This window comes from Antedon mediterranea, chromosome 5, assembly GCF_964355755.1.
Source record: "Antedon mediterranea chromosome 5, ecAntMedi1.1, whole genome shotgun sequence".
Taxonomy (NCBI): domain Eukaryota; kingdom Metazoa; phylum Echinodermata; class Crinoidea; order Comatulida; family Antedonidae; genus Antedon; species Antedon mediterranea.
Genome location: NC_092674.1, coordinates 27669280 through 27691007, shown reverse-complemented (window position 1 = coordinate 27691007; position 21728 = coordinate 27669280). Strand labels below are relative to the sequence as shown.

General features: G+C 29.3%; 1 protein-coding gene across 2 annotated transcripts; it reads left to right on the top strand.

The window, feature by feature from the left end:
• Positions 1-9089: 9089 nt before the first annotated feature.
• LOC140050201 (PGAP2-interacting protein-like) lies at positions 9090-21575 on the top strand. Of its 2 annotated transcripts, none has more exons than XM_072095292.1 (14): positions 9090-9287; positions 9707-10019; positions 10226-10380; positions 10625-10805; positions 11260-11577; positions 12164-12324; positions 12632-12817; positions 13082-13217; positions 14406-14555; positions 17128-17184; positions 17891-17978; positions 18811-18872; positions 19740-19892; positions 20371-21575. In XM_072095292.1, exons 1-14 carry the CDS (start codon positions 9098-9100, stop codon positions 20459-20461), a joined length of 2241 nt encoding a protein of 746 aa, XP_071951393.1. In that variant the 5' UTR covers positions 9090-9097; the 3' UTR covers positions 20462-21575. The 2 variants fall into 2 exon arrangements, with proteins under 2 accessions (XP_071951393.1, XP_071951392.1); XM_072095291.1 differs by having other exon boundaries at positions 17125-17184.
• The last annotated feature ends 153 nt before the right edge of the window (positions 21576-21728 follow it).

The window sequence follows — 21728 nt, the reverse complement described above, 5'->3', positions numbered from 1 at the left end:
TAATAATCTATATCAAACTGTTGGATATGATCTGTTTAGGTTTTTAATATCTACCTTTTCCATAACTATTAATAATATTCTATATCACAATTTTGGATATGATCAGTGTAATCATAGTTTGAACTACCTCAACAATAATTAATATTAATTGTCTATATACCAATATCAAATATGATCAGTGTAGGCCTAGTCATTTGATAACTGAGCATGCATCATTTTATATCTGCTTCAAATATTAATATTGTCTTAATATAATAAGTGGTTTGAAGGATGTTTGCAGATGGCCTTTTTTGCATTGTAAAGTTTAAACTTTAAAATCTGTCAATTTATCCAAAAAGGTCAAACTGACCTATTTCAATAAAATCATTTCATAAGTTGTCTTCTTTTATAGTTTTAGTGATAATCAATATTAAGTGGTTTTTCACCCTAAAAAATCAAACCTAGAGCTATTTCAATAAAATGATTTCATAAATTGTCCTCTTTTATAGTTCTTGTAGTGGTATAATCAATATTAAGTTGTTTGGATGATGTTTGTGGGTGTTTTTTAATTAAGTTTACGCAGTTTACATGGTAAAATCTGTAAATTATCCAAAATTGACATTTTTCACTCTTAAAAAAATCTTAGAGCCATTTCAATAACATTATTTCATAAATTGTCCTCTTTTATAGTTCTAGTAGTGGTATAATCAGTATTCAATTGTTTGAATGATGTTTGTAAGGTATTTTTTAATTAAGTTTGCACAGTTTACATGGTAAAATGTGTCAATTTATTCCTAGAACTATTTCAATAAAATTATTTCATAATCACCCCAAAAATGTCAAACCTAGAACTATTTTAATAAAATGATTTCATAAATTGTCTTCTTTTATAGTTCTAGTAGTAGTATAATCAGTATTCAATTGTTTGAATGATGTTTGTGGGGTATTTTTTAAAGTTTGCATTAAGTTTACGCAGTTTACATGGTAAAATCTGTCAATTATCCAAAATTGACATTTTTCACTCCTAAAAAAATCTTAGAGCCATTTCAATAAAATTATTTCATAAATTGTCCTCTTTTATAGTTCTAATAATAATATAATCAATATTAAGTGGTTTGGATGATGTTTATGGGGTGTTTTTTAAAAGTTTGCACAGTTTAAATGGTAAAATGTGTCAATTTATTCCTAGAGCTATTTCAATAAAATTATTTTATAATCACCCCAAAAATGTCAAGCCTAGAACTATTTTAATAAAATGATTTCATAAATTGTCTTCTTTTATAGTTCTTGTAGTGGTATAATCAGTATTCAATTGTTTGGATGATGTTTGTGGGTGTTTTTTTAAAGTTTGCATTAAGTTTACGCAGTTTAAATGGTAAAATCTGTAAATTTATCCAAAATTGACATTTTTCACCCTAAAAAATCAAACCTAGAGCTATTTCAATAAAATGATTTCATAAATTGTCCTCTTTTATAGTTCTTGTAGTGGTATAATCAATATTAAGTTGTTTGGATGATGTTTGTGGGTGTTTTTTTAAAGTTTGCATTAAGTTTACGCAGTTTAAATGGTAAAATCTGTAAATTTATCCAAAATTGACATTTTTCACCCTAAAAAGTCAAACTTAGAGCTATTTCAATAAATTGATTTCAAAAATTGTCTTCTTTTACAGTTCTAGTAGTGATATAATCAATATTAAGTGGTTTGAATGATGTTTGTGGGGTGTTTTTTTAAGTTTGCATTAAGTTTACGCAGTTTACATGGTAAAATCTGAAAATTTATCAAAAATTGACATTTTTTACCCTAAAAATTCAAACCTAGAGCTATTTCAATAAAAATGATTTCATAAATTGTCCTCTTTTATAGTTCTTGTAGTGGTATAATCAGTATTCAATTGTTTGGATGATGTTTGTGGGTGTTTTTTTAAAGTTTGCATTAAGTTTACGCAATTTAAATGGTAAAATCTGTAAATTTATCCAAAATTGACATTTTTCACCCTAAAAAATCAAACCTAGAGCTATTTCAATAAAATTATTTCATAAATTGTCCTCTTTTATAGTTCTTGTAGTGGTATAATCAATATTAAGTTGTTTGAATGATGTTTGTGGGTGTTTTTTTAAAGTTTGCATTAAGTTTACGCAGTTTAAATGGTAAAATCTGTAAATTTATCCAAAATTGACATTTTTCACCCTAAAAAGTCAAACTTAGAGCTATTTCAATAAATTGATTTCAAAAATTGTCTTCTTTTACAGTTCTAGTAGTGATATAATCAATATTAAGTGGTTTGAATGATGTTTGTGGGGTGTTTTTTTAAGTTTGCATTAAGTTTACGCAGTTTACATGGTAAAATCTGAAAATTTATCAAAAATTGACATTTTTTACCCTAAAAATTTAAACCTAGAGCTATTTCAATAAAAATGATTTCATAAATTGTCCTCTTTTATAGTTCTTGTAGTGGTATAATCAGTATTCAATTGTTTGGATGATGTTTGTGGGTGTTTTTTTAAAGTTTGCATTAAGTTTACGCAGTTTAAATGGTAAAATCTGTAAATTTATCCAAAATTGACATTTTTCACCCTAAAAAATCAAACCTAGAGCTTTTTCAATAAAATGATTTCATAAATTGTCCTCTTTTATAGTTCTTGTAGTGGTATAATCAATATTAAGTTGTTTGGATGATGTTTGTGGGTGTTTTTTTAAAGTTTGCATTAAGTTTACGCAGTTTAAATGGTAAAATCTGTAAATTTATCCAAAATTGACATTTTTCACCCTAAAAAGTCAAACTTAGAGCTATTTCAATAAATTGATTTCAAAAATTGTCTTCTTTTACAGTTCTAGTAGTGATATAATCAATATTAAGTGGTTTGAATGATGTTTGTGGGGTGTTTTTTTAAGTTTGCATTAAGTTTACGCAGTTTACATGGTAAAATCTGAAAATTTATCCAAAATTGACATTTTTTACCCTAAAATATCAAACCTAGAGCTATTTCAATGAAATTATTTCATAAATTGTCCTCTTTTATAGTTCTTGTAGTGGTATAATCAATATTAAGTTGTTTGGATGATGTTTGTGGGTGTTTTTTTAAAGTTTGCATTAAGTTTACGCAGTTTAAATGGTAAAATCTGTAAATTTATCCAAAATTGACATTTTAAAACACAAACTAGGTTGTAAAATGTGAAGGAAGTAATTATATTTTAATATTGTTTGGTAATAAAGATGCCTATCATAAATGGCAATAACTGATTAGCCGAGACCAATGACATTTAAAACAACTCCTACTTAAAATTCCCTACTTATACAGTACAGCAGCTTTTTGATTGGCTGCAAGTTTAGTTTTCTGAAATGGTATAAATAATTATTAATCAATAAGATTACTGGATTTCTTTAGTATTTCTGACACATTTCCAATCTTAATTGAATTATTAATGTAATGGAAATTGGTCATAGGCCTATTATAGCAACATATCATTTCTGGAAGAGTATTACGGTCTGTATAGATCGATGTTAAAACACACGTCCTCATTTATCAAATTATTTATTCACTGCACATTTATTCTGTTAAGAAGAACTGGGACCCTCAATAGAAGCCAAAGCATGTCTCATGATGGCCCCTACAATACATATCAAACATAAAAAGATATGGAATATTTTTATTTTTACAACGGCACACGTTCATCATAAACGATGCGTTCTTAAAAGTATAAATTTAAACAGCAAACGGATACAAATCAATAGGGTAATTAGGAACAAAAGAATAACACATTTTCAAAACCCATCGACTCGATCTCTTGTATACAGTAAATCTAACAAAATCACACTGATCATATCCAACATTAAGTATTAATAATTATTATTGATTAGGTAGATATTAAAAGATGCGTTATATCAAATTATGAATACACAGATCATATCCAACAATGTGATATAGATTATTAATAATAATTATTGATGAGGTAGATATTGAAAGATGCGTGCTCAGTTATCAAATTATGAATACACAGATCATATCCAACAATGTGATATAGATTATTAATAATAATTATTGATGAGGTAGATATTGAAAGATGCGTGCTCAGTTATCAAATTATGACTACACTGATCATATCGAACAATGTGATATAAGATATTAATAATAATTATTGATGATGTAGATATTGAAAGATGCGTGCTCAGTTATCAAATTATGACTACACTGATTATATCCAACAATGTGATATAGATTATTAATAATAATTATTGATGAGGTAGATATTTAAAGATGCGTGCTCAGTTATCAAATTATGAATACACTGATCATATCCAACAATGTGATATAAGATATTAATAGCAATTATTGATGAGGTAGATATTGAAAGATGCGTGCTCAGTTATCAAATTATGACTACACTGATCATATCGAACAATGTGATATAGATATTATTAATAATTATTATTGATTAGGTAGATATTAAAAGATGCATGCTCAGTTATCAAATTCTGACTACACAGATCATATCCAACAATGTGATATAGATTATTAATAATAATTATTGATGAGGTAGATATTGAAAGATGCGTGCTCAGTTATCAAATTATGACTACACTGATCATATCGAACAATGTGATATAAGATATTAATAATAATTATTGATGATGTAGATATTGAAAGATGCGTGCTCAGTTATCAAATTATGACTACACTGATTATATCCAACAATGTGATATAGATTATTAATAATAATTATTGATGAGGTAGATATTTAAAGATGCGTGCTCAGTTATCAAATTATGACTACACTGATCATATCCAACAATGTGATATAAGATATTAATAACAATTATTGATGAGGTAGATATTAAAAGATGCGTGCTCAGTTATCAAATTATGACTACACTGATCATATCCCAAAATGTGATATAGATTATTATTAATAATTATTGATGATGTAGATATTGAAAGATGCGTGCTCAGTTATCAAATTATGACTACACTGATCATATCCTACAATGTGATATAAGATATTAATAATAATTATTGATGAGGTAGATATTAAAAGATGCGTGCTTAGTTATCAAATTATGACTACACTGATCATATCCAACAATGTGATATAGATTATTAACATTAATTATTGATGAGGTAGATATTTAAAGATACGTGCTCAGTTATCAAATTATGACTACACTGATCATATCCAACAATGTGATATAGATTATTAACATTAATTATTGATGAGGTAGACATTAAAAGATGCGTGCTCAGTTATCAAATTATGAATACACTGATCATATCCAACAATGTGATATAGATTATTATTAATAATTATTGATGATGTAGATATTGAAAGATGCGTGCTCAGTTATCAAATTATGACTACACTGATCATATCCTACAATGTGATATAGATTATTAATAATAATTATTGATGAGGTAGATATTGAAAGATGCGTGCTCAGTTATCAAATTATGACTACACTGATCCTATCAAACAATGTGCTATAGATTGTTAATATTAATTATTGAAAGGTAGATATTTAAAGATGCATGCTCAGTTATCAAATTATGACTACACTGATCATATCCAACAATGTGATATAAGATATTAATAACAATTATTGATGAGGTAGATATTAAAAGATGCGTGCTCAGTTATCAAATTATGACTACACTGATCATATCCCAAAATGTGATATAGATTATTATTAATAATTATTGATGATGTAGATATTGAAAGATGCGTGCTCAGTTATCAAATTATGACTACACTGATCATATCCTACAATATGATATAAGATATTAATAATAATTATTGATGAGGTAGATATTAAAAGATGCGTGCTTAGTTATCAAATTATGACTACACTGATTATATCCAACAATGTGATATAGATTATTAACATTAATTATTGATGAGGTAGATATTTAAAGATGCGTGCTCAGTTATCAAATTATGACTACACTGATCATATCCAACAATGTGATATAGATTATTAACATTAATTATTGATGAGGTAGATATTAAAAGATGCGTGCTCAGTTATCAAATTATGACTACACTGATCATATCCAACAATGTGATATAGATTATTATTAATAATTATTGATGATGTAGATATTAAAAGGTGCGTTCTCAGTTATCAAATTATGACTACACTGATTATATCCAACAATGTGATATAGATTATTAATAATAATTATTGATGAGGTAGATATTGACAGATGCGTGCTCAGTTATCAAATTATGACTACACTGATCCTATCAAACAATGTGCTATAGATTATTAATATTAATTATTGAAAAGTAGATATTTAAAGATGTGTGCTCAGTTATCAAATTATGACTACACTGATCATATCGAACAATGTGATATAAGATATTAATAATAATTATTGATGATGTAGATATTGAAAGATGCGTGCTCAGTTATCAAATTATGACTACACTAATTATATCCAACAATGTGATATAGATTATTAATAATAATTATTGATGAGGTAGATATTTAAAGATGCGTGCTCAGTTATCAAATTATGACTACACTGATCATATCCAACAATGTGATATAAGATATTAATAACAATTATTGATGAGGTAGATATTAAAAGATGCGTGCTCAGTTATCAAATTATGACTACACTGATCATATCCCAAAATGTGATATAGATTATTATTAATAATTATTGATGATATAGATATTGAAAGATGCGTGCTCAGTTATCAAATTATGACTACACTGATCATATCCAACAATGTGATGTAGAGTATTAATAATAATTATTGATGAAATAGATATTGAAAGATGCGTGCTCGGTTATCAAATTATTACTAACACTGATCATATCCAACAATGTGATATAGATTATTAATAATAATGATTGATGAGGTAGATATTTAAAGATGCGTGCTCAGTTATCAAATTCTTACTACACTGATCATATCCAACAGTGTGATATAGATTATTAATAATAATTATTGATGAGGTAGATATTAAAAGATGCGTGCTCAGTTATCAAATTCTGACTACACTGATCATATCCAACAGTGTGATATAGATTATTAATAATAATTATTGATGAGGTAGATAATAAAAGATGCGTGCTCAGTTATCAAATTATGACTACACTGATTATATCCAACAATGTGATATAGATTATTAATAATAATTATTGATGAGGTAGATATTGAAAGATGCGTGCTCAGTTATCAAATTATGACTACACTGATCCTATCAAACAATGTGCTATAGATTATTAATATTAATTATTAAAAGGTAGATATTTAAAGATGCGTGCTCAGTTATCAAATTATGACTACACTGATCATATCGAACAATGTGATATAAGATATTAATAATAATTATTGATGATGTAGATATTGAAAGATGCGTGCTCAGTTATCAAATTATGACTACACTGATTATATCCAACAATGTGATATAGATTATTAATAATAATTATTGATGAGGTGGATATTTAAAGATGCGTGCTCAGTTATCAAATTATGACTACACTGATCATATCCAACAATGTGATATAAGATATTAATAACAATTATTGATGAGGTAGATATTAAAAGCTGCGTGCTCAGTTATCAAATTATGACTACACTGATCATATCCCAAAATGTGATATAGATTATTATTAATAATTATTGATGATGTAGATATTAAAAGATGCGTGCTCAGTTATCAAATTCTGACTACACTGATCATATCCAACAATGTGATATAGATTATTAATAATAATTATTGATGAGGTAGATATTAAAAGATGCGTGCTCAGTTATCAAATTCTGACTACACTGATCATATCGCACAATGTGATATATTATTAGTAATAATTATTGATGAGGTAGATATTAAAAGATGCGTTCTCAGTTGTCAAATGTTGACTACACTGATCATATCCAACAATGTGATTTAGATTATTAACATTAATTATTGATGAGGTAGCTATTAAAAGATGCGTGCTCAGTTATCAAATTCTGACTACACTGATAATATCCAACAATGTGATATAGATTATTAATAATAATTATTGATGAGGTAGATATTAAAAGATGCGTGCTCAGTTATCAAATTCTGACTACACTGATCATATCCAACAATGTGATATATTATTAGTAATAATTATTGATGATGTAGATATTGAAAGATGCGTGCTCAGTTATCAAATTCTGACTACACTGATCATATCCAACAGTGTGATATAGATTATTAATAATAATTATTGATGATGTAGATATTGAAAGATGCGTGCTCAGTTATCAAATTCTGACTACACTGATTATATCGAACAATGTGATATAGATTATTAGTAATAATTATTGATGATGTAGATATTGAAAGATGCATGCTCAGTTATCAAATTCTGACTACACTGATCATATCCAACAGTGTGATATAGATTAATAATAATAATTATTGATGATGTAGATATTGAAAGATGCATGCTCAGTTATCAAATTATGACTACACTGATCATATCGAACAATGTGATATAGATTATTAAAAATAATTATTGATGAGGTAGATATTAAAAGATGCGTGCTCAGTTATCAAATTATGACTACACTGATCATATCCAACAATGTGATATATGATATCAATGCTAATTATTGATGAGGTAGATATTAAAAGATGCGTGCTCAGTTATCAAATTATGACTACACTGATCATATCCAACAATGTGATATATGATATCAATGCTAATTATTGATGAGGTAGATATTAAAAGATCCGTGCTCAGTTATCAAATTGTAACTACACTGATCATAATACTGTACAATGCAATTAGACATTGATTTAGTAGTACTGCATATCATTTGTTATATTAAGAATGTTGTTTTAGTGTTATTAAATTACTTATCGAATTTTTTTGAAAATAAAAATATTAGTATTGATACCTATAAATTTATATATTATAATAACATGCTAGATGTTATAATAATGTGATCTTTATTACAACTAAGAAACAATTATGTACGAGGATGATACACACTGATAGTTCTCAGTTATCAAAAAACGACTACACAATATAGCTCAAGAGTTCCGTACTTTTATCGATTATCGGTGTCTGGTTCCTCCAAGACTAATTTATACAGTTTGTTTTCATTTCACACGAGGGCGTTAGATACAAGATGGCAGCTCGCACAAAGAAAAACGAGAAAGAAACAAAAACTAAAGAAGAAGATACTAAAGAAGATCAAAAGATTCCCGATGAGGTAACACCTGAACAACAACAAGAAGAAGAGGAGGAGGAAGAAGAAATAGAGGTGTACGGGCACCCAAGAAGCTATATAAGGCCTTTGATTTCTGAGGCTGTGATCGGTAAGCGTCGATTGTGTGTGTCACAGTGACACAGACAGGCGACACACACCCAGTCCCACCAGCTCAAAATCACTTGCCTTCCAGTTCAGCCTGCTGGTTATAGGCCTAGATTTCTTTTATTGATTAATTATACAAAAATATATCTTATGAGTAGGCCTATGATATTATCAATTATTAATGTAATATAGATGAACCGAATTTACCATTTATTACATTACAATATTTTTCCATTGTGGTCAATCATGCGTGTAATTTATTAATTTTCTATCCGCATGGAGGTTAACCATGCATGTAATTGGTTGTTTTCCATCGGCACAGTCGACAGCTTTCCTACTATGGATTTGTTTAATTTTTTTTTTTTTATAATTAATGTTTGTTATGATTTTTTCATCTAATATGTCATTTGTTTAATATTTCAGGATATGTGTTTTGGTCCATATTTCATGCACTAGCACCTATGGTATGGTTTTACCCCCTCAACCAGTTGGAAATATCAGGATACGAAGCCTACGCACTCGTCTGGTTCAGCCCTCTACTCTGCATTTCAACGCGCTTCCTAAATGCCATTCAAAGTAAATCAGGAATTTTAATCCTGCGATTATTATGTGTAGCGTCTGTTGCCTCATTTCAGGCGCCAACAACGTTGCTGCGACTACAGATTCTAGCTGGTGGTAATTTCTTTGCGATTTTGTTGTTGTTGGCAACGTGGTGGCACAAATCTGCTTATCAAAGGTATGGAACGTCAAAGAAACGAAAACAAAGTTTCAGAATATTTGTTTAAAAAAAACATGTAAATTTAATGTCTGCTTATCAAAGGTATGGAACTTCAACAAGAAAAACAATAGTTTCATTAAAAAAATGTAAATTTATTCTTTACCGTCTGTTGTGCATATATTATAAACAAAATTTTATTCATTGAATGTTTATTATTTCACCAGATGTATGTCTTTATGGGGCCATCTGTTGGGCTTTATAGCACTTTTAGCATCAAGAGTATGGTTCATTTCGATCACGCCAGCCTGGAGCAATGTTACGTCAAATAACGTTGTCATTGCTCTTGGTGTTATTGCTGTAATCGATAGGTACATAGCAGGTAAGATCTATAGGTCAATATATTTGCCCACTTACCTGGATAAACCAAAAATGGCCCATGACTTAAAAAAAGGAAAATTTGTACAATGAAATGTTATACTACTACAGTATAACAAAGCTGCATATATTGCCATATAGTGTTGACTAACATTTTAAAAATCAATTGTTTGAAAGACTATCTTTAATAAAAATTAAATATATGAAGCTTTTAAAAGTAAACCGAATTAATATAATTACTTTTGTAGTTGAGTTTCCACTGCCTGAAGCTAAGCCTAACACAAAGGTCAACACTCATTGGAAGAAGATAGCCGCAGGTTTCGGGAGCCTGTTATTCATTACTCATTGTTTATTTGGTGATGTGGCTGTGTTGTGTCGCTGGATTGGAAAGGGATATCCTTATACTGGGCCTAGCCCTTACCCATTTAGGTATGGCAAAAATGACTTGAATAATAAAATATCAAAAGGTTACATAAAGACATTGAATAGATCATTTTGCAGATTAATAAAGCTAATCTTTCATGGAAAAAAAGTTTGTTATAAAAAGTAAACGGTTCAATTTCTTTAAGCTACAGTTTTTTAAGGTAAATAATTGGGTTTTTTTTCCATTTAATTTTTGGTCAAAGTGAATAACCATTATTTGACATTAAATTGGCATATTCAACAACAAAAATGTACAACATTATTGTTTCAAGGGGCCAATATCTTTAAGTCCCAAAAAAATATTAAGATTGAAATGAAAGCCTATTGGTGTACTTTATTTCATGCTTCCCATGGATAAGGTGCTTTTCTCATCCCTCCAAATATACCTCAGCACTCGTAGATTACAATTTTACAAAGGTTAGCCATGCTGTATAGATAAATACTTTTTATATATTTTCAGTTGTGGAGTGTTTATTGAACTTGTGACAGGACTAATGATCGCCTCCAAAGCTGGCCTAGCTACTCACTTTCTTTGGACGTGGTTTATTGGCGGCCATTGCATCATCGCTATGTATTACTTTGATGCTTACACCGCATTTGCGTTCGGTCTTCTTTCTGCACTTTACACCATGTCAATCTGGCCAGAGATAAGTGACCGACTGACTAGTTGTCCACCGGTCAAGACTCTAACATTTGCGATGGGTATTTATCTCATTGAAATGCTCTTCTGTGTCTGGACAGTAGCTTATAATTTTGTTCCTGGTGGTTGGATAACCAGGTTAGTGATTTTAAAATGAATGATAATCCAAAATGGAGTAGCTCCAAGTGAAATAAGCTGAGGATTATTATTACTGCTGGGCGGCTGTGGGTCCATGGAAGGCCTAATCCGAATTTCCTAGGTTCCAGTTAAGCTTGAGGAACAGTAATGATACATAAATAAAGGTTAACTTTTAGTTAAACCAGTTGACAAGTACTTACTTGCTACGTTTCAGCTACTTTCAGTAGCCTTGTTCACGCAAATGACGTTGACATGATGTTCTGTCATTCGTCATAGTTCGGTGAATTGCGCCACCTCTCGTCTGATGTTCAGCTTTCTGCTGGTGTCCCCCTTTAGATGCTCGGGTGTCCCTTTTTATTAATTCATCGTAGATGTGGCTCAGTTCATGTCCTCCCTGGTCTCTGTTGATGTTCATATTCGTTTTTCTTATCCAAATGGCTTCGTTTATTTTTCTTGATAAGTATTGTTGTTCTTTGTCTAATATTTTTGTATTTTCAAAATCCGGTTTTTGAGAAAGTAATAATACATTTACTTATTCAATTATTATTATTTTCTAAACAATCAACTATTTTGATTTTCTTTTCAGGGAAGGGACATTCTACCTCCTTTTATTCATAATACTGTATATTGGATTTGCTTTATTACTTGGTAAAGGTCGTGACATTACCAAATTCACAAGTAAGCACATGGCTTTCCGCAATCTGGACGGAACTGGACCAATATCGGTACACGCTGATGTCAAGCTGTGTAAGTCTATTAAGAAGTCACTCTTCTAAAGGCTCTGTCTACACTATCAAACTTTATGTGACAAATAAATGTGATGTGCCCATGGACATGATGATGTCATATCACTACCATATTTATTATTTGGGCACATCGCATTTTATTTGTCAAACTAGTTTGATAGTGTAGACAGAGCTTAGAATCAGACACCCCATGGAAGTCTTGTAAAACCATTCTTGTAGGCCCACATGTTTAACTAATAAATATACTGAAATAAGGCATTCTACGTTATTTGTACTATAAACAGTATGTTTTTTTTCTTTTAATATAGTGTTAATGTTTTTACTATTCATTGGTATTGGTGGTTATGCGTACCGGGGACAGAATATTAGAAGTCCTGCCAGTAATAAGGCTAATCCAAATGAGTTTTCTACACTGATATTTACGGCACATTTTATGTATGACAATGAGGGCAAGCCTAGCTTTGAGAGAGTTGCAAAACTTCTTAATGAAACAGGTAATATTTTAGATTCTATTTAAATACTTTGAAGTAACATACTAACAACCAGTGGCCGTATTCACCAATCACACTTAAGTGAGATATTTCCTTTAAGTATTAAGTTTTTCACTTAATAATTATTTAGGTATTTCTATTAAATTGTATTAACTAATAGATAGAAGATTTTAAGGGTGTTTCCCTTAGCCTAACTGTGAATGGTGATATGGCTAGTGATAACACATTTTATTTGTTTTTTATTAATTTCCCAAAAAATGACCTTAGATGCTGATGTGATAACAGTGCTTGAGAGTGATGCATCAAGGCCGTTCCTAGGCAACAATGACATAGCGATGTACCTATCTGAAAAACTACATATGTATCACGATTTTGGGCCATCTACTAAGGACCACACTTGGGGGTAAGGTTACATCTTTTGATTCTATATATAAAGAGTATTCCTAGGGATATAAAACATTTCTAATACATAATAAATACTTGGTTTCAGACAGCTATAGTAAAATACATTTCTTATTTCTCTACAGGAATATGTTGTATTAAAATATAGAAATTAAACTGATTAAATTACTTGCAATCATTACAGATATTATAATCCCATTGTGATAAATGTGTTTTATTGCATTCTTTTATTCTATCATATTGAATAGACTTCATAAAAAATATTTTGAAAAAATAATGCTATTTAATCTATTGATAGATATCATTTCACAAATTGTCATTCACTACCTAACAATTTCATTATAAGAATTATTGATTTTTACTTAGTAATTACAAAAAATTAATAATAAATTATTGATTGGTAATCCACAGCGCGTGAACTATAGAGGTATTTTCATTAATTTTGATTAGTTGATCAGCGAAGCTCGTTAGAAAAAGGTCAAGCCCTGCTTAATGAATAAATAGTGATTATCCCCTTTCACAAAGTCCTTTGTTTTCACAATGTATGGCTTTGATCTTGTTGTAATTAAATTTAACAAAAAGCGTTAATTCAAAGTTGACCTTGATTACTATATGGATAGTAATTTTATTAAAATTCATACACATTATTAATATTTTATTGTTGGTCTAATGAATAAAATCTAACATTGGTATATACATGTTTGCTCTCTCTACCCTATTAAACTAGTTGGACAAAAAAGTTTGATGTGCCCAAATGGTAGTGATATGCTTAAATACGGTAGTGATATGACATCATCATATCCATATGGGCACATCACATTTTCACATAAATTCTGATAGTGTGGACAGAGCTTTAAGAAGGTTCTATATGGATATTAATATTTATAATTATTAAAACTTCTTAATACCTTATATTATATTTTTTTTTGGTCTATGAATAAAATCAAACAATTTTAATTTAGTTGGTGTGTTCTATTATATACAATATAGGAGGTTCTGTTATTTATGGATAGCTGTTAACTGCTAAGTTTATGAAACTAACTAGAGATTAAAGATAGCTACTGTGTGACTATTAAATAAATAACATCAAACTTAGTTCCAAAAGCATATTATAACATATCACATTAATTTTTCAACCTATTGAAATAATAATAATTTCCCAATTATTTCCTCTTTGCACCATGTCTAGAAATCTCCTGCTGTCTAAGTATCGCATCGTAAATTCAACGCACCACTTACTGCCCTCACCCAACGGGGAATTGGCACCTGCCATAAGCGCAACACTCAACATCTCGGGCACGCTCGTAGACGTTGTCACAGGTCACATGGGAAATGAAGGGTATGTATACACAGTAGCAAATATAGATTTGTTCTAATTCACTCAATTATGTATTTGCATTTATCTCATTTGTATACTGCGATCATCTTGGGGATGTTTTTTGAATATTTTGATATTTGTATTGTCTATTTGTACTGCGCTATTGATACTAGGATATTTATACTGCACTATTGATACTAAGATATTTATACTGCACTATTGATACTAAGATATTTATACTGCGCTTTTGATACTAAGATATTTATACTGCGCTATTGATACTAAGATATTTATACTGCGCTATTGATACTAAGATATTTATACTGCGCTATTGATACTAAGATATTTATACTGCGCTATTGATACTAAGATATTTATACTGCGCTATCGATACTATAATATTTATACTGCGCTATCGATACTATAATATTTATACTACACTATTGATACTACAATATTTATACTGCGCTATCGATACTAAGATATTTATACTGCGCTATTGATACTAAGATATTTATACTGCGTTTTTTATACTAAGATATTTATACTGCACTATTGATACTAAGATATTTATACTGCACTATTGATACTATAACTAAGATAACAATAAATTTAATTTTAATTTGAAGATTGTCTTATTTTATGTTTGTTAAAGGAAACTGGCGTATTGCGAGAAAAATGTCAAAATGTTTCTCTAAACTTGCGCAATTTTAAAAATTTTGCTTGTTTTTAAATTTTAATACAGTCTGGTTTCCGTTTTGGGAAAGTTTCAGACTTAGTTCGGATTTAGGACAATTGACTCTACTTCTTATCTCTATTACGTTTCATAAAGTTATCTCATTGGCAATATTAATTTTACAAGAATTTCTACAATGACTAAAACAGATTTCCTAAATGCTTATTTTGTATACTGATAACACTATGTGTGAACATCATATTGGAACAGACTTATTATAATTAACTTATAAACACTGACATTCCTGACACATTTATAATGATCTACTTTAATGTACATCAAATTCACAGGAAGGTATTCACACATACTTCAAATTCAAATATATTATTTAATTATTCATCATCAAAAAGTCATTAATTTATCATTAAGAATCAGAAAATAGGTCGATGGAGATTAAAAGGAAACACATACAAACTCGAAATGAACTTAAAATGAATTATTACACAACTATAATGTCATCATTTTTTATTTTATTTATTTTTTCCTTTATTCCTCTGGTTATTTAGAAAAATTCACAACATTTTTTTTGTGTCATATTTTATGATTAATTATTTTAACTCAATAATGCTTTTTAAGTGTGATGTATTGTTATTTACATACAAAATTATTATCTCCTTGTATTAAGTGAGATCCTTGTATGCATCACACACTAAGTACCAGGGCCATAAAATTGTCCTTAATTGGTTTAAAAAATTACTGTTTCTTATTGTTTATTATTCTTGTATTATTAAATGTTATTGAATTGAAAAAGTTATTAAATTTAAAAATCTTTTAAAATAAAAGATATCCAAAACATTTTTAAGCAACACCACAAACAATGTAAATACTTACCTTAATGCAAACTGCTATAACTGTTTTTGAATATTATGTACACTGTATAAATGGCCAGAACCTGCTATGTTATCAGCCAATCTGAATTTTGACAATACAGTTTCAATATCATCACGTTATTTGATATACATCTGTTTTACCATGCTCTGATTATCAAAAGGATAACTTACAATTAATATATGTATATTCTTCATTTACATAATTCATTAGAAATAAATTTAAATACTTACTATTTTTTATGGTTTTAATATTTTATAAAAAGTATGAAAATATTCATACTTGTCTCAGTTAATATACAAATTATTCATTTATATACAGTTTTAATATTCATAATTATGGAAAATAGCATACGTTAACTTAAGTTAAAAATTCATATTTTGCTCTAAATATACAATATATATGGATGGTACTTTATGTAAATGATTTTACATGGGAATTATATTGTTAATTCTTTTACTTTTATGGTTTTAAAATTAAACTAAAATTTATAAACTATGTATGCATTCTTATATAGTTATCTGTACATATAACCACTGTTACAATATTTGATATATAATTTTCCTATTTTTGTTTTCCCTTTCTATTTATTCTATATATTACTTTCACTGAGGTGAGATTTATCGATATTTTGCGCTTCTGTGTACTACTAAGAACGTGTTGTATTGTTGATATAGTTGATATATTTTGCATTGAGAATGTAGTGGATATACTTGTTAATAAGAAATTCTATATGGCTATATAATTTGTTTGCAAGATTATGTTTTACATTATTGTAAATAATAAGCAATGTTTTTATTAATACATTACATAATCTTTATGTTTTTTGTATGCCTGATTGTGAAATGCTTGATAGAAATATTAAATTAATATAAATGCTTGCAGATTATTGTTATATAATTTACACTTGAGACAAGAAAAAGATTTGTACCCAGGTTGTTGGACAAGCATGTTTGTTATTAAGCACCAAACTTGTTTAAAATTATAAAATTTACTTTAAAATTAATTTTTTTTTTCACATTACAGTAGAGACGACGAAGATCGCAAACTACAGGCCGAGTATCTAGCTAATATTACTAAAGCCAGGTATGAGATTAAATGCATGTTTTATTATTACTATAGCCCTATTATTGGCCTAATTATAAACCTACCTCAACATAAAATATAAGCATATCCCCATCTTAGTAATAACCCTTTCTGAGAGTAACTCATTGACCTTGAGGATTACGGAATAAAATTCTAATTATGTGTAGTATAAATTTCTTTTTCAACAGCTCATTAATTTTATTTGTTAGCGTTATCAATAATAATAATTGTCGCTTATAATAATAATAGAGCTTTTATCAACGGGTTTCACAATAGTGCAAATTTATAATTCTCTTTATAATATACAGTACACAGTGGACTAGAATACATGTTGTATTGTAAAAGCACACCCAGCAATCATTATGGGAGAACTGATTATATATACTGTACTATCATTTATGACTAAAGGCCAATTTACACAGATAAGCGGTAACGGTAATAAAAATATAGAATCAATGTTATTCCATATGACCATTTACACACAACACGGAGCGGACGGGCATTTATCACTCAGGATAGATACAGATTCTACGTGGGACGAGCTACGCAGTTTTCCGCTTAACATTACCGCTCGTCTATGTAAATTAGCCTTTAAGAGTATATTTTAGCATTATAGTACCATAGTCTGTAAATGAAAGTTTATAGTATATAACTATTGGATTGTTTAAATAGTAAAGATAAATTTATAATGTATTTTTTCTTGCAGTAATCGTCCGATTGTTTTTATGGGATACATAGTTTCAAAACCAGACAGTCGTGATTACAACCGCATAAGATACATTGGTAAACTCAAGGTAGGCAGGATGTTCGTCTGAATACTCTCGATACGTCTCTGCACATTCTCCGTAGTCTGGATAACAATCAATTAATACGGCCTAACTTGGTCCTAGGTTATTAAAAATCAAAAGTTCCCTAACATCTGATTTACTTACTGTACCTTTTATGCTAGCATAGAAATACAGGTAGATTCCTGCTGCAACATCATTTCTCTAGACTACATAAATATAAATGACAGTACTTACATTTACATTAGATCCTTTTTGTACTGGCCATCCATTCATAGGTACTGGTAGATATATCCTTCACACACTAACCCATGTAGGGGTCCATGTTAATTATTTACTTTATGTACAGAATCAACTTGATCAAATTAAGTTCCAACTTTACAGTCTCTAATGAATAAAATTCTTCAGTAACAAACACTGATACAAATATCCAGAGTGATAGTCTATGTACTGTAAGCTGTGTCTACAGCAAAATCTGTATTATGCAAATTAGTTTGTATAATTAGCATATAGAAATTTTCACCTGTTTCCTGCTAAATGTTTTCTGGTGAAAGGTCGCTTGCATTTGATTGGTTAGTCATTGTAAACAATACTTACAGTAAGTAGATACAAGTACACACACATTCAAGATGATGATATGTTGAAAATATTTGAACTCCAACTTACAAGCATACAATACCAAAATATGAGCTGTCTGTCATTTGTAATTCTGCTCTCTTTTCACCCTATATCTCCTCAATTAAATTCTAATAACTTTCTTCTCAGAATTAGCCACTGTAATGAATTAATAAGAAATATTAAATTGACCTTTCTGTGATCTTATTCATTTTTTCTTCTAAAGGATATTGACTCATCCGATGTTGACCGATTCTGCCAGTATATATTTTATAATCGTCTTAAAAGGTATGATTACATTTTAATAAATTATCACAAAACTGCATTGTAATCCCTGTATTTATATTTGTTATCATAAAACAATAGAGGAAATTAAAAGTGGGAAAATGATTTTGTTGATAGATAAGTTATCACTTTTGTTAAGAAAGTGAAAGAATGTTTTACGTATTCCAGCTATTTTTAAAACTTAATAATTTTTAACATTTTTTATAGCAAAATTTTGTAATTGGTAAAGGCATCTTTACCAATTACAAAATTTAATTTCTTGTATCACTGGACAGTATAGAATTTCTTCTATGTCTGACAAAATTATATAAACATGGTGAGATATATCATGTCTTAAGCTCTGTCTACACTATCAAACTTTATGTGACAAAAAAATGTGATGTGCCCATATATGGACATGATGATGTCATATCACTACCATATTTGGGCACATCGCTCTTTTTCTGTCTAACTAGATTGATAGTGTAGAAAGAGCTTTAAACTTAACCAAGTACCCACACGTACATTAGTCTAAAGCTCTGTCTGCACTATCACACTTTATGTGACAAAGAAGTATGATGTGCCCAAATATGTTAGTGACATCATCATTTCCATTATATGTAGTGGTATGCCCAAATATGGAAGTGATATGCCCAAATATGGAAGTGATATGCCCAAATATAGTAGTGGTATGACATCATCATTTCCATATATAGGCACATCATATTTTTTGTCACATAAAGTTTGATAGTGTGAGCTTAAAGGATGAAAAGGTATCCACAAATACATTATTCAAATACATGAAATATTAAAAAACTACACATTTTGTTAATATACAGTTTGTATGGATGACTATTGTGACTTTAATTTTACCTTTTATTCTTGGTGTAGAGTTGGATATGCCAGGATATCGCATGGGGAGCTGAGTGACACAGAAGCACAGCTTGCTAAATTCAACATCCTGGCTAAAGATTCACAACAAGATAATAATGTAGTTGTTATAGACAAAAATAAGGTTGACCCGTCTGTCCACTTTCCACAAAGGTAAGCTTCCAAGTGACTCATTGACAAAAAATATAGTGCTATTAAACACATTCTTGATTATTGGAAAATGTGTCACATTCGGATAAAGAGAAAATGATGGGGTTGTCATTTTATGTAGAACTGATCATTGGGACATTCTTCAGTTTGATAATTTGTTGTAGAAGTGACTCACTGAATAAATAGAGTACAATAAAATTAAGTGCACACTGTGTAGCATGGGTCACATCTCTCACATTTCAACCTAAATTAGATATAAAAACATGCATTTGCATTAGCCATTAAATGGCTAATGCAAATGCATGATTTTATATCTAATTTTCTAATGAGTAAACATTTGTATGTTTCAAAAGATGTAAATGTTATGAAATAACCATTATAAAGGTGTTAATGTTACATTAATTACCATAATTTGAATTAACGACACAAAGGTCAAGACTACTAGAGATCATTGACACTTTTTTTTTGTATTTTTTTTAAGGTTTGGTAATTTCTACAATGGACACCATTTAGGCAGCGATCATCGTTATCACATGGGCACACCAAAGTACTTCACTCAAGAAAGTCCTTAAGTCACTCAATTTTCACGTACATATTCAGAAGAGTACCTATGTTACTGGAATTTCTCAAGACACCTTGCATTAATAAACAGTATAATTTATCAAACCTGATTGCATGAAAATAGTATAAAAATTACACTAATGGTACTGTGGGTTGGTACTTAGCATGCCTCTAAGGTTTGGTTCAATTCCTACCATGGTACCAAACTTGGTGTCATTTCTTATATTTGTTAATTTAACTTGGTGTTAATTAACTGGCTGCTGAAATATAAAACGGTTTTAAACAGTAGGTCCATTATTTTTTAAATTCTATTTATTTCTTTTACCTAGTTTGGTAAATCTTCCAATTTTTGTATTTTATTTTTCTGGGATTTTCTTTATGTGTGTATGCTGTATTTGATAATAAATGTGTTTGTTGTTAAAAAGAATGTATTTAAAGTCCCCATCTATGCAAAAGCATCTAGTCTATGTGTTCATAGTGAATCTATTCAATAATCATGTATAAGTTAACATTTAAAAAGATATATGGTGAAATAAAATATTTATAAATGTTTTCAATTCAATCGTTAAAAAGCCCTTTATATTATGATGTGGTTCCAACAAATTTTGAACAATCATGTACCAATAAATTTACTTTATATAGTATTTAAGAAATATGCATATAAACACAGATTGTGAATAAAAAATGGAGCTGTAGCTTGGTGCTTAACAATAACATCCTTGCCTTCCAATCTCAAGGTTCAATCCTGACCTTGTGCTAGTGTTGTAACTCACAACTCTTTCCACTCACTCTCTAAACCTCAAATGAGACGTAGTTTATAAGCACGATAATAGTTTATCCATCCTGTAATTGGCGAGTTTCTCGCTGTTGGACGCATATAAAATTAACGTTCCAGTACTAACTTTGGTGGTATTCAAAAGTAATTAAGTGAATCATGTCCAATTTATGAAGATGTCTGGCTGGAGACTAGAGCCAGGTCAATGACAAAGGTCAGGCTTCTGACTTGAGCTTAGATCAGTGTATTTAATTAAGGTACTAGTTCTCATGCAAATATCCATTAGTATACTATTAGCTTTGTTTTTGTTTTATGTCAAGTTGAATATAATAAATCGGTGAAACAATTAATTTAGTTTTGAATATTAAATATTTATCCTCGCACATTGACTAATAAAACAATTGTTTATATATACAATATACATAACTTGTCTTAAGCTTTGTCTACACTGTCAAATATATATATATATGGACATGATGGCACATCACACTTTTTTTTTCAAA

Coding starts and splice junctions, on each gene's coding strand:
- LOC140050201 (XM_072095291.1), top strand. CDS start 9,098: ATGGCAGCTCGCACAAAGAAAAACGAGAAAGAAACAAAAACTAAAGAA. Junction 13,218..14,405: donor ACTAAGGACCACACTTGGGG/GTAAGGTTACAT, acceptor CACCATGTCTAG/AAATCTCCTGCTGTCTAAGT. Junction 18,873..19,739: donor TTTTATAATCGTCTTAAAAG/GTATGATTACAT, acceptor TTCTTGGTGTAG/AGTTGGATATGCCAGGATAT.